This window comes from Nilaparvata lugens, chromosome 3 (genome assembly GCF_014356525.2).
Source record: "Nilaparvata lugens isolate BPH chromosome 3, ASM1435652v1, whole genome shotgun sequence".
NCBI lineage: Eukaryota > Metazoa > Arthropoda > Insecta > Hemiptera > Delphacidae > Nilaparvata > Nilaparvata lugens.
Genome location: NC_052506.1, coordinates 13,601,292 through 13,616,883, shown reverse-complemented (window position 1 = coordinate 13,616,883; position 15,592 = coordinate 13,601,292). Strand labels below are relative to the sequence as shown.

Here is a 15,592-nt window from a genome sequence, read left to right as displayed (position 1 = left end):
ACTTTATTTGTACTTTACAGTTAGATTTACTTATCAGTTTATTACACTGTTAAATTTACTTACAGAATTTACTCAATAGTTAAAATTATCATGATATTAATCAATTAATATTGTTGGCTCAGCTCTCAAAAGTGTTATAATATGTAGTCAACCTGAACTTACATACAAAATATAGAACAGAATGAATTACAACAATACAATACATTGATAATGAATTGCATTATGTTACATCTAAAGTGTAATTATTCAACCAAATCTTTAAATTTCTTTTCAACAGGCGCATATTAACAAACTCAGCACAATTATCGGGTAAATCATTGAAAGTTTTTGGTATAATGTAAATTAAGGTGTTTCTGGCTAAGTAGTTACTATAATTATCAATAAAATGAAAACTTTTTCAAAATCTCATCATCAAACTTAAATATCATTGTAATCTCATATCATTCTTCATAGTAGATGATTGGTTGTGACAACTGTGCTTACTATCAGCTATTCACATCTTGAAAATAGGACTTCTACAAATTCCTGTAAGAGTGTACATAACTAATGATTTTTCCGATGTGAACTACTTTGATACCCATCAAGAGGAAAATGAAATTAAACGATGATATGCATCAGAATATAAATAATTATCTTCTCCGACACGTATTATATTATACTTTGAAAAAATGCTAGAAATTTATTTTTACTTTCCTTGCCCTATTACCATAGGTAAGGAAAGTATTGCTTTCCGAAAAAAAAATTAAGGTACCCCAATTTCTAAATTTCTATATGTTTCTAGGTCCCCTGAGACCTAGACCCTGTGTGTGTGTGTGTGTGTGTGTGTGTGTGTGTGTGTGTGTGTGTGTGTGTGTGTGAGATCCGACACGAACAATTTCGATAAAATTCAATTAAAGATGGCGGCTAAAATGGCGAAAATGTTGTAAAAAAACAGGGTTTGTCGCGATTTTCTCAAAAACAGGGTTTGTTCCGATTTTCTCAAAAACGGCTCCAACGATTTTGATCAAATTTATACCTAAAATAGTCATTGATAAGCTCTATCAACTGCCATGAGTCTCATACCTGTAAAACTTCCAGGAGCTCCGCCCCATCTATGCAAAGTTTGATTTTAGATTCTCAAGTATCAGGCTTCAGATACAATTTAAACAAAAAATTCCAAGTGGAAAAGATTAAGCATGAAAATCTCTACAATTAATGTTCAGTAACGTTTTCACTTAAAAATTGAAAATAAGCTCGAAATTCGAGAAAATATTATTTCAATTGCAAACTGTTGGCAACTGTTGATTCTATTGAATCATACACTATGAAGAAATAGCAGACTTCTGCTATTAGCGTCAGGTGATACATTTTCATAACGACAAGGAAAGTTGTGTGAGTGCGCCACACCAGATTTTTGGTAAAAAAGAATGACAAAAATAACTGAAGTGACTCATTGTATCAATGAGTATCAATTCCCATGAGCAATCATTCTATTTTATGAAAAGATATAATTTTTGTCGCATTTCAGTAGGAAGTGGTGCGTCAATGCCTCATGGTCTGTGGACTCCGTCCTCGTCATTCATCACTCAGCAGCCCAACAGACAAGAGAATGCCAGTTCGTCCGAAGAGATCTCACCCAATCCTGATAATAGGTGGATAGCTCAACATATATTACAGGTTGGTATCAACTACATTTCAAACATAAATTATAGTTACTGAAACCGTTTCCTATTCACAAAACTGTCTTCTTGTTGGAAATCAACAATATTAAAGTTTTCTAAATTCAACTGGATAGGCTTTGCTCAATATTCTATTTATTTGTAAAAGTTCACTGATTAGAAAAATATCCTCAATTATTTCAATGTTTCTTCCCTTTCATCTTTGTTGTGACTAGCGATCTAGAATCACTTGATATTGGCTTTTCCAAAAATATTAAGGCTGTGCAAAGGCTAAAAATAAACTTTCTACTGGTGATATTTTTCAAAGTTTTTCAATTTGTTTATCATCAAGCTATCAAAATGAAAAAAATTCTTAGAAAAACATTTTTTCCGAGCATTACTTTTTGAGGTATGAGCGTCTAATGTTTACATTTTTGGGACACATCTCAAATTCCGTGAGAGATACATCCATGAGATTCAGAGGATAGATTCTTCATGGTATTGTTGATTGAATAAAACAAAAATCTTTTGAAAATATCAATTTTTGAGAAAATTTGTCAATTGTTTTGTTTGCATTTCAGTTGAGACAATTAATATAAAGTTGAATAACTTTTTCAAAAATTGATATTTTCAAAAGATTTTTGATCTATTCAATCAACAATACCATAAAGAATGTATCCTCTAAATCTCATGGATGTATCTCTTACCGAATTTTTAATGTTCTGTCCCAAAAATTTAAACTTTAGGCGCTCTTATCTCAAAAAGTAATGATCGGGAAAAACATGTTTTCCTGAGAAAACTTTTTCATTTTTATAGCTTGATGATTTACAAATCGAAAAACTTTAAAAAATATTACCAGTAGAAAGTTTATTTTCAGCCTTAACCAATCCTTCTAAGCTATACAATAACTCATATTTATATTACAATACGTAAATTTTCAGAAATTGTGACTAGCGATCTACAATCAAATAATATTGGCTTTTCCGAAAATATTCACCCATACTTTTAAACTATGCAGTGTCTCATATCAAGTTATAATCTATAAAGAAAACTGTAATTTTCAGATGCAAGCTCAGCTGCAGCAGGTGTGTCAAAATGTGACTGATAAACATCACAATATTCCTATGATGAGCTCTCCTGGAAACATGTGGGTACCCCCGTTCTATCCTCAAAATGGACCAGGATTTGGTAAGTTATCAATAAAGTATAACTTTACTGTATTAATTTTCTGGAATGAATAGATTAAATATTTTATACAATCTTTACTGATTGATTCATACAATAAGTATCGAAATGATAAGGAGAGAAAAAATAAGGTAACCTTGTGCTATTCCTCTCCCAAATTTATATAAGGTTATTTATTTATTTAATCATTCAGAATCACACAACCTATAGAAAAGTACCACAGACTAACTTACGCCCAAAACGGTTCCAATTCTAATTTATACAACAGTCCAAATGTAGGACTGTTAATTGTTAGGAAGGTTAAGTGTTACTTCAACATTCTTCAGCTACTCACTCAATTTACAATTCAAACACACAAAAATCATCTTTAAATTAAAAAAATACTTCTAAATTGAATTAAAACAATTACAAATATTCAGAAAATATAGTCCAAATTACACATCGTCCAAAATAGGTTAAGGCTGTTCGGAACACCTTTTTATTTTTAATTAAATTGGATAATATTTTTCAATATAATTGTTAAGATCAGAGAAAGTGGCAACTGAAATTTCTAAGTGGTCTAATAAGCAAGTTATGGGTTATCTCTTTTCTGTATAGGGCTACTTGTAATATAAATATAAAGGAATAAGAATCTCAGTACCCTTTTTTGAAATATTTTATCACTACATGTTTCGGACATTTATGCCATTTTCAAATGACTTGAAAATGGCATAAATGTCCGAAACATGTAGTGATAAAATATTTCAAAAAAGGGTACTGAGATTCTTATTCCTTTATATTTAAGTTATGGGTTGTTGAAGTGCTAAACTCAGTTTTCTTTCCAGATCATAAACGGTTTCGAATTTTCCATTGGAGTTTTCTTAATACATTCAGTATATCATTGGCTTTGTTCTAATATGTGTTTTTTTCGCAATTAATACCAAAATTAACAAGTTATCGAATTTACAAAAATGTTACTTTTTTATTTATGAACGATATGGGGAATAAAATGTTTCAGTTTGGAAAGATACATTTTTTGAATTTTCAAGAGAAGTTGAAATAATATAGTCGAAACCGTTTATGATCTGGAAAGAAAACGGAATCTGGAAAGTCAGCACTTGAACAACCCATAACTCGCTTATTAGACCACTCAAAAATTTCAGTTGCCACATTTTCTCACTCTTATAATAATTATTTAACATCTTAACAATTATATTGAAAAAGATAATCCAATTTAAATAATAAAAAAAGTGTATCGAACAGCCTTAAGTCTTGTAGTTGTCTTAAACAGCCTTAAATCTTCACAAAATTTTTAGTCCTTAATTATTTTCACAAAGTAGATTTTCAAATTTAGATGTTTCAAAACCAAACATAGAAGAAATATTTCACATTATCACTAAAATAGGAAATTTTCACATATTTAAGAAATAATTTTAAGGACTAAAAAACAAACTTAAATCTGAAATTAACTTAGATGCTCTTGAATTAAATCTTTTGAAGACAATTCACTATTAATAAGGCTACTTCTTTCTTTCGAAGAAAACATTAGTATCTAGTCTTAGAGAAAATATAGCATAAGAAGTTAGTATAGTAGTATAGATGGTTTAGGGTGATAATATCCCAAATTTCACTGTTAACTCAATCTGATAGTCCAAGTAGTTATTTTTTGTGAAGCTATTTGACGCTGGTAGTCTCTCATACTGTGCCGCTCTCACTCAGCCAAGACAGTAATAATCAACAGTATTCGACAGTAATCGTCTTGAAACTTAGAACATAAATGAACTTTATCATGAAGATATCAGATAGGATATCTTCTTATGGTATTTTTTCTCTATGATGCAGTTTAAATTATCTTTTTGGTACTTCCTAGTGTATTTTTAATTTATTTATTCAATGACACATAAAAACACAATTCATAAAAATGATTGGAGAAGGACCAACAGGCACAGCCCAAAACCGTCCCTCCCTCAAATTTTGATTCATACACTGGTCAAAAAAATAGGTTATTTTCCATTCACTTTTGAATTTGATTCCAATTTCAATGCAAACAAAATTAAGTAGCCCTGAAAAAATACGTTTTTGTTGTGTTTATTATTAACACTATAAAATACAGTATTGATTAAAACAGGAATAATGCGGTATAGTGGGTGTAAATCAATTTAACCTGTAATAAATCCATGCAATTTTCATAGAGAGAGATACATTAAGGAGAGAACTAGGAAGGAGTGAAAATGCTCTTGAACTATCTTCTGTCAATGAATCTAGTCATGGTGATTTATTACTAGTAGTTCTGTGAACAGTAGACCTCACGCAGATTTTTCATCCACAAGTATCTGATGTCACCTGTTCTAGTTGATTCAGTTGAATCACAATTCACAGTTGAATCATAATTTACTCTTAAAAACTGTTATTTGTTTTCTTCAAGATCAAAAACTCACTTATGTTAATAAACTCAATTTACGTTTGAATTTGTATCCCATATGATGATTTATCCAGTTTCGGGATAATCATTCCATCTGATTAAAATATTTCTCAACTATTTTAAAATCATCTTCTTCCAATCAAAAATATTATAATTTCTTCGGCATTATTCAGTTCATTTAATCATTTTTTTATTTTATTTTCTATTACCTATTAAATTTGTTTTTCAAATGTGAGAATATTGATACTGATGGGGCCGCATCATAAAAAATATAGAAACCCTTCCTTATAGAAATAGACACGGCCAGACATCTGTGTAATTCATGCAATGAATAATCCACTTCCTTGTCAGCTGATTGATTATGAATAATTCTATAGTCTGATTGATCCTATCTTCAAAGTAGATGATACATGTAGTGATATCAGAGTATGGAGGAATTCCTTTCCTTTTCATATTATCCTTAAAATGCAAAATTTCAAAAAACCTTATGTATACATCGATGTGCAGTTGAAAAAGGAATAATATTCCTGCCAAATCTCATCGAATTCTATGAACGCGTTTGGCTGTAATCGCGTTACATATAGACAGACAAAAGCAAATCGAGTTGAAACATAGACCTCACTACGTTCGGTCAATAATGAATCCATGCAATTTTCATAGAGAGATATATTAATAACTAGGAAGGAGTGGAAATGGTACTTCTGTCAATGAATCTAGTTATAATGATTTATTATGACGATTACCATTTTAGGTGGACTGAACCAGTTCGTTGTTCCTCAACAGCAGCAACTTCCCATAAACCAGTTGCTTGTTAACTCATTGAATCAGTGCTGCCAGATGATCTGGCATCAGCAGTGCGAATTGATGGCTGTCAAAGAAGCTATTCAGTTGGTGAGTGACTGAGGCCGATACTTCACTGTTCAATTATTAGAATCCAACCGTTAACCGTTAATAGTGGTTAATTTTAACTAATAATAATCACAGGCTCACAAATTTTCCCAAATTCTACTTCCAAATTTTACATCTTTCATATTTTATAAAATATTTTTTAAAGGAAAGAAATATTTTTTCATGCTGTTTCTAGTTTAACCCACTGTATCGACCTTTTACAGTAACAATTATTCCATAGCAGCACGGCAATAGCAAATCTGTATTAATTTATTTATATTTAACAATGCACAGATCAAATACATGATTAGAAAAGGACAACAGGCCTAGCCCAACACTGTTCCCTTTTCTAATTTTGATGGTAGTAAGTCAATGTCTAAAAGGTAGGTTATGTTGCTTCACTTTGAATCAAATTCCGTATTCTTCGTTATCATTACATGTTCCTATATTCTACACATTGATTTGATTGATAATGTTTTATCATATTTTCCAATTAATTATTCAAACACTCATCAGAATATAACAGACCATGAATAAGTGTCGTATCTTCCAATAAATAATATATCAATGCTTAATAAATAGCACCGAGAAACTAAGAAGCAGTTCATACTCTGAATGAAACAAGTTGAGACTTGGACTTGATATCCGTGGTGCCAAATTGTGTGAAATTCCAATCTTCTCATACAAGTTTATATGACTGGTACTATTCGAATTGATAACTCTGCATTGACTGTATTGTCAATTTGAATATATCCAGTCATATGGACCTGCATGAAAAGATTGAAATTTCTCACAATCCGGCAACAATGATATAGGGGTATTCACAATATTGTTTTAGCCAGCCAAAGCGCTATTTCATAACTCTGGATTGTGAACGCTCCATCTAAAACCATATGCTATTAGCCTACTGCAGTAGCGATCCAAGCGGATAACTTGTGTAACTCAGAGTTTATAACCTCACTTTTGCTACCAAATTTGACTAAAACAATATGGCCGCCGTTTTAACAGAGTTAGCTAGAGTTAGCGTACTCAAACCTGCGCTATCTGCTATCTCGTCTGTTAATTTTTTTCTAACGTACTACTATAGCATTGAGTTAACACAGACTTAACAAATAGCAGGAGTTACCGAATAGCTCGACTTAGCCAACTAACTCCATCATTGTAAATACCCCTATTATGTAAAAGTCTCAACTTGTTTTATACAAAGTAGAGAAATGATACGAAGTTGACTAGTTGACATTCGAGCAAGAATTGAGTTGTCACTAGTCTTTTGTGTTCAACATCCGGATAAGGCCCGGTTGCACAACAGCCGGTTAAATTTTAACTGTGATTAATTTCACGAGAACCAATCGGATTTCTTGATAAGACGGCTTCTATGTTTGCCTCTCGTGGAATCACGATTCAAATTTAACCGGCTGTTGTGCAACCGGCACTAATGCCCGGTTTCACCAACCTTGATCAAATATAGCCCAGCCATGGTCAATTAGACCATGTCAAAATTTGATCACTCGTTCAAACATACAACTGTTCCACCAACCTCGGGATTGATCAAAACTCCGTCGGTCAAATCTGATCATGGTCAACTCTTGTAGCTGTACTTTTCTGAAGTTGGCCAACATGTTTGCTGGCTTGCTATTGGCTACATCTGATTATGATGGATGGAAATTACTGAGATATTGCAATTATTCAAATGCTAATGAATTAATAATTATTATTAAACGAAAATCCAAATTAAATTCTGTAATATAGTAAATATAGTAACACCCCATGATACTTAATATCAGTTTTTCTGCTCATATTCAGAGGGTAATTGGCTCATATTCAGAGGTAATTATCAGAGGCTCATGTTCAGAGGGTAAAGGGCGCTGAATGCCCTTTTCACTTTACCGTCAGACCGTCAAAAATTCAGATTACAGTAATTTTTTCTGTAATTACTGTAGGCCTACTGTTTTTCTTCATATTCATTATTCGGGGCGGGCCCCCTGGGCCCCCTTCTTATATACGCCCCTGGCACAGACGTTTTGTATAGTCACACATCTATAATAATTTATAATAATATTTCAAATATGAATTGAATACTCTCGTACAAAAAGAGATTTACAAATCACCATCAATTTTGACAATTTTTTATGAACAAAAGAACATCCCAATTCTAATGAGATATATTGAAGCAGCAAGGTTGATCTAAGGATTGAATAATATAGGCCTACTGTGTAATAAAAGAGTAAAGCAAAATTTTTTCAAAATTTCCTTTATTTTCTATACTATAATAATTTACTTATTAAAAGATTCCGAGAACGAAACTAATGAATAACTCAAATAAATGACTACAACTATATTCAATCGCACTAAAAACTTTGAAATTTTTCATTACGTCAAAACATAACCCACAAACAGCAAGGAAATTGATCAAACCAGTCTTTTGACCGTGTTCAAATAATTTGATCGCCCGTTCGGCGGCAGTCAAACTTAACCATTGGTTTGACCGTGGTTGAACATAACTGGTGTTGGTGGAACGGATTATTGCTGATACAACCATGGATAGATCTTAACCATTATAGATTTTGCATCGAACAGATTTTAACCATGTTCAAATGCCTTGATCAAGGTTGGTGAAACCGGGCACTAGTGTTTCAACATCACTGACGCTTTCTGAACAAGCACTCATGAATTGATACGTTACAGCTTCAACAGCAGCAACAGCAACAACAACAACAGCAGCAGCCGGGAGGCATAATTGAGCCAGAGCTAGCAGCGGCCGATTCAAGGTCGAACCTAGAGAGAGCCGCACATGCGCCCCCCTCGCACTACTTCTACCCGCAACTGCCGCCGCCCTATGGCAACAACCTCAACTTCGAGCCTGCGCACTTCCTGCCCTCGCCCGCCCTCAACAACCAGGTGCCACCCGGCAACCGTGCCAACAACTACTGGGACAACTTTAGAAGGTCAGCACCAACATTTCTATGGAGATACACTACAGGAGATTTGCTATAGTTACTATGGTCATTAAGTCAAATCGGGTTCTGTCTAATTATGTTGAGTTGTTAGTTAGTTGTGGACACGGTATATAGAAGAAGAAGGAATGTGTCACGCGCATGATTGTGCTAAATTCCCGGTGTAGCTGACGTAATTTTATATCCAATCATCTGTTTTTTACAAATAAGTTTCATCAATTGCCAATAGGTGTTAAAAACATCGGTTGGTGGCGATGACGCAATCTAGCTGGTTGGCCACTGCGCACACACTTCGTGACCCCTACCGTTTCATCTAAATACCGTCTAATAATTTCTAATTCTAATAATCTAATAATTTGGATGATTTCCAAACAAGATTCAGGTGCTGTCGAACTCTTGTTAGGTTGGTAGTGAGTCGATGAAGATTTCCAAACAAGTTTTTGTTCTGTAAGTTTGTTTGGTAGGTAGTATATTGAGGACGCGTCATGTTAGATTTGTTAAAAACTCGTAAAAAATAAACCAAACGTTGATTCCCCGATCAGAGTTCTCTTCGGTTTATTATTAGGTATATTACTCAATTAAGTTTTATTCAACTCTCACCAGCACGTATATCTTGTGCTGGTGATGCCTGTACTGCTCTAATAAAATAATAAAATACAATTAGAAATTGAGCAATTGAAGTAGCCTACCTATGTTGTATTTTATGTTGAATCAATTTCTAGGATCATTATTTTTTTCAATATGAATCTCAATTAATTTCTATCAACTAACCTGTAGATTTCTGCTACTGCAAATATTGACAACAGCTGTTCTCCATGTTATTATTCAGAAAGTTCGTTCTCAAGAATCGTCAATTTAAAATTATTTAGAGGGAATCTGAATCAGTGATCTGAGACATTGGGCCATATGAATAAAGTTGAGCATTTGCTTATACTTCTAAAATATGGAGCATATGCTTCATTTTCTATGAATAAACGTGAGCAAAGCCTTGCTCATGCTCGTAAAAAAATATTTTGAGCATTCGCTCAAAAGTAAAATCTAATGCTCAAAATTCTATGAATAAACTAGAGTATTTGCTCAACTTTAGAAGCAAAAGCTTCAAAAAAGGTGAGTCTAGTCTGGAGCAGCTATTCACCTTTTGCTCATAGTAAAATGGCTCAACTAATTCGTGTGAGTAAGAGGAGACTGCCAGATACGATCACAACCAATAGTTGAGAACTATAAAACTCCATTATTCCTACAAAAGATACCTATCCGATATAAAGCTAGCCATCACAGAATAGAAAATATTCATTTAAGAAGATGAGAGTGTGGACGATTATAAGAAGGCTATCGTGTGACGTCAGCACAGGTAGGGCTCCTACACCAATAAAAAGATCGTTGATTTCAGCTGATCTATATCAGCTAGTGTTTCTATTGGTGTAGGAGCTCTTCCTGTGCTGACGTCACACGAATGCACTACGGCTTTGTTTACGGAGGTAGTGGATAGAGATGAGTGGAGGCGCTGGGTCGAGGAATCCTCAAACTACCCTATGCTGTGAGGCAGAAGGGTATCTGAGAAAGAAGAAGAAGAAGATTTTTGTATGGCAATCTCATTAACTGTTGTATTTTTTAAACTAGATTGCCGCTAAGATTAGTTAAGGATATTTTGTATAATACTGAGGTTGCTCAAAATCTCCGACCTGTTTCTAATATGCGGTCTCAAACTACCCTACGCTGTGAGGCAGAAGGGTATCTGAGAAAGAAGAAGAAGAAGAAGAAGACGATTTTCCTATGGCAATCTCATTAACTGTTGTATTTTTTAAACTAGATTGCCGCTAAGATACGTCAAGGATATTTTGTATAATACTGAGGTTGCTCAAAATTTCCGACCTGTTTCTAATATTATTATATTGTTTTTAATTTTTTAGTTATTCAAGACAAAACCTGCTGTCAGTTCGAAGCAAAACCAATGAAGGTCTGTTGAGTGGGGAAAGAGAGAGAAGCCAAGATCCGAACACAGTTCAACAGCATCATCTCCAGCCTCATCCTATGCAGCCGCATCCTCCGGTCGATATGATGACGTTCAACCTGTAAGTTGATCAATACCTGCATTCATTCATTCATCACATTCAGTTTGATTCCTTATGTATACTCACAAATATTCTAATGACATGATTTTGCTATCACACACCCTATTTTGTCAAGTAATTGGTTTGAATTGTATCATATATATATATATATATAAGTATTTTAATATATATATATGAATATATATATATATATATATATATATATATATATATATATATATATATATATATATATTTATTTATTTATTTATTGAATTATATACTAATATAAATATATATTGAATTATATTATTTTGTAATTGTATTTCAATTGAATCTGAGTTCTCCTAGTCTGTTCAATCACAAAACAGAGGGTTTATTTTATTCCCCAACTTTTACAATCCGTCAAAAGAAAAACATCATCAAAAGAAAATGATAAGTTATTTCAAGTATAATTAGAACAGTGGACAATCAAGTCAGCTCCTCCAAAATAGCCATATTTGTATGAAAGGCAATTGAGAATATTATTACTGTAAAAATATTTAGGGCCGGTCTCCGAGCTCGGGATTCAGCTGAGCTCTAGACTGTTCGGTACACCTTTTTATTTTTATTTAAATTGAATAATCTTTTTCAATATAATTGTTAAGATCATTATAAGAGTGAGAAAAAGTGGCAACTGAAATTTTTAAGTGGTCTAATAAGCGAGTTATGGGTTGTTGAAAGTGCTAAAATCCGTTTTCTTTCCAGATCATGAACGGCTTCGAAATTTCCATTGGATTTTTTTAATACATTCAGTATATGAATGGAAAGCTAACACTTGTAATGATCTTAACAATTATATTGAAAAAGATTATCCAATTTAAATAATAAAAAGTGTGCCAAACAGCTTTAAACAGCTGGAGTCAGAAAATTGGCTTTCCGAAACGGGGCGTAGTCGTTGTCATAGTCAAGTCACGTTTAAAATAAATTTCGAAAAACTAGCAAATTGATCACAAAATAGAATAAAGAGAAAATAGTGTAAAGTTTCAGCTATTTTGAATTATTTAGGAATGTTTCATTTCGTCAAGGAAAAACTTTTCAAATCATAGAAATGAGAAAATGAAGATTTATTTTGCTGCAACTATTTACTGCGACTACGCCCCGTTTTGGAAAGCCAATTTTCTGACTCCAGCTGTTTTAAGTCTAGAACTTACCTAAATCCCGAGAACGGAAACCGGCCCTCAAGCTGCGTTTACACCAAAGCTATTAACAAAATGTTAATAACTTAATCTTTATAGATTCTATTAGATTGAACGTAACTTATCATACACATGATGAACATATGTGTTTGTCAAGTTCCGTTCAATCTAATAGAATCTGTAAAGATTAAATTATTAACATTTTGTCAATAACTTTCGTGTGAACGCAGCTTTACTTTCCACATTATATTAAACGGTATTTTTTCTATTCTCATGTTAGAGAAATAAGTAATAGAGATTCAGTTAATACTAGAGTGTTGTAATATGAACTAGTTAGGCTATTAGCTAAACGCTTTTTTGCTTAGTTTTCTAGTAGTATCTAGTTCACCCAAATACATTTATTCTTAGAATAGAATACATTTTATTGATCAACAAATATATAAATACATGGATCTCGTCACGTCGGTCAGGTACAAAGGAAAGCGACAGACATTTACATAGATGAAGTAACTCAGATAGGCTACGGTACAATATAAAACAATGTCAGATAACACAAAACAACATCATATAACATAAAACAACATAAGATAACATGAAAGAACTTTGCCATATCAAGACTACTTTACAATTAATTCATTATGTGGTAACAAATTCGCTGCTGAGGTATTCCTCTAATGTATAGAACACCCTAGTTTTTAGAAGCTCCTCCTAACAGTTATAGGGTAGTTTAATCTATATCATTCAAACTCATATGAATTAATTAATAATTGATAGAATTATATAATTTTAATCTATATCATTCAAACTCATATGAATAAATAAACAATTGATCCTCCTACCAGTTATAGGGTAGTTTAATCTATATCATTCAAACTCATATGAATTAATTAATAATTGATAGAATTATATAATTTTAATCTATATCATTCAAACTCATATGAATAAATAAACAATTGATCCTCCTAACAGTTATAGGGTAGTTTAATCTATATCATTCAAACTCATATGAATTAATTAATAATTGATAGAATTATATAATTTTAATCTATATCATTCAAACTCATATGAATAAATAAACAATTGATCCTCCTAACAGTTATAGGGTAGTTTAATCTATATCATTCAAACTCATATGAATTAATTAATAATTGATAGAATTATATAATTTTAATCTATATCATTCAACTCATATGAATAAATAAACAATTGATCCTCCTAACAGTTATAGGGTAGTTTAATCTATATCATTCAAACTCATATGAATTAATTAATAATTGATAGAATTATATAATTTTAATCTATATCATTCAAACTCATATGAATAAATAAACAATTGATAGAATTTTATCATGTATAGTTAATACTCTTAATATTTTTATTCGGTTTGCAGATCTCAGAACCACAAAGAGAAACTGAATACGCACCAGAGCTTGGGTGGTGAGCAAGCAGGTGCAGCCATCGCTGCGGCTGAGCAGCCCGTTCGCTGTACAAGCAACAGGCCTAGTCAAACCTCCTTCCATCAGAATAATTGTTCAGAGACTGCTCAGCAGCCGGAAACCATCTCAAAAGGTAACCAACTCACCTTCAATCTAACTGGTCTCTCAGATTATCTATATGGTCAATCAAATATGTTTGAAAGTTTTTAGTTTTAGTTTTTAGTTGTATTCTAAGTCATTGACCAGCGCTGCTGGATAGACTGTGTCAGGGCTTATAAAACATGTCACAAAAACAATTCAAAATGTCATCTCACTATCAAGAAATTCACTCAGGCTATAGAATGGATGCTCCACCAAGAGTGATTTCAAAACTGCTCGGAACTGTCATCACTTCCACTATCCTTGACCCACTCTGGCAGCTTATTGAACATCTTGAAGGCAATGGAAGGATAACACCTCTGAGTCCTTGCCAAACGGCATGTTGGCATGTTGATGAGGTGAGTCTGACGGGTTCCATAGCCATGTATCTCACCACGAGTATCAGCACTCCTAGCTCTGTCTCTGATGCGAACCACACATTCAAGAATGTACTGATTTACAACAGTAAGCATTTTTAGCCTCTTGAAGAGTGGTCTGCAATGAGCCATGTAGTCACTGCCCGTCAGCACTCGCACAGCCTTTTTCTGCAGAAGCAGCACATCACCAAGTCGTCCAGAGTGACCCCACAGGTGAAGTCCATAACAGACATGGCTGTGAAACATGGCATAGTAGACAGTAAGCAGGTATCCGGCACCAATTTCCGATTTCAACTTTCTCAGAAGATGGAGTGCACTAGACAGCTTGGAGCAAACATTGACAATATGACTTGTCCAGCTTATTCTGGTATTCAATGAAAAACCTAGCATACATATATTGTTCGTTTGATGATTTCATATATGTTGTACTTTGAATATATTATTTATTTATTCACATTTCATAATACACAAATATATGATCAGAAAAGGACCAGCAGGCCTAGGCCTAGCCCGAAACTGTCTCCTTCCCGAATTTTGATAGAAGTATGTCTTGAACGTAGATTATGTTGTTTCACTTTGAAACTTTGCTTGGAGCGAACATTGACAATATGACTTGTCCAGCTTATTCTGGTATTCAAGGAAAAACCCAGCATACATATATTGTTCGTTTGGTGATTTCATATATGTTGTACTTTGAATATATTTATTTATTCCCATTTCATAATACACAAATATATGATCAGAAAAGGACCAACAGGCCTAGGCCTAGCCCGAAACTGTCTCCTTCCCGAATTTTGATAGAAGTATGTCTTGAACGTAGATTATGTTGTTTCACTTTGAATAAAATTTTGAGTAGAAATATACAAACCAAAATTTATAATTTAATTCTATTGAAAACAGAAAAGAATGAAAATATTGCATCAAACTGCAATTCAAAACTTGAAAACATTGAGTTTTCTTCAATCTCCATCCATCATTGGATTCAAGAAAAAACTGCCTACAACGTTTATTTGGAACCTTTTCCTCTAAGTCGGCTAACGACTCAAATATTCGAGAAATAACAAAAAGTCTATAATAAAAAAATACATTTTTCGAGATATTTTATTTTTTTACGGAAAAACTATGCTGTTTATCGCAAAAGTGTAGAGGACCACATTGAAAGCCAGTTATGTGTACATAATATTGAGAAAAATTCAAAGCTGTACTATGAATAGTAACTGCAGGACAGGCGATATTATAAGCGCGCGTTTTTCACAACTTACCCCCCTCCCCCCAATCTGTCGACCACCCTGGGACGTGACGACATCGAGTTTCATATACACTAAAGACCCCTCAACAATAATCTGG

General features: G+C 33.1%; 1 protein-coding gene across 1 annotated transcript in view; it reads left to right on the top strand.

Annotated features, from left to right (window-relative positions):
- LOC111052041 (pericentriolar material 1 protein) overlaps positions 1-15,592 on the top strand; it is a 51,628-nt gene that overhangs the window by 14,991 nt on the left and 21,045 nt on the right. The window contains exons 7-12 of the mRNA XM_039422550.1: positions 1,511-1,656; positions 2,702-2,825; positions 5,975-6,114; positions 8,797-9,056; positions 10,976-11,137; positions 13,685-13,863. Of these exons, the coding sequence (XP_039278484.1) occupies positions 1,511-1,656; positions 2,702-2,825; positions 5,975-6,114; positions 8,797-9,056; positions 10,976-11,137; positions 13,685-13,863 (1,011 nt within the window). The remainder of the gene's footprint in view (positions 1-1,510; positions 1,657-2,701; positions 2,826-5,974; positions 6,115-8,796; positions 9,057-10,975; positions 11,138-13,684; positions 13,864-15,592) is intronic.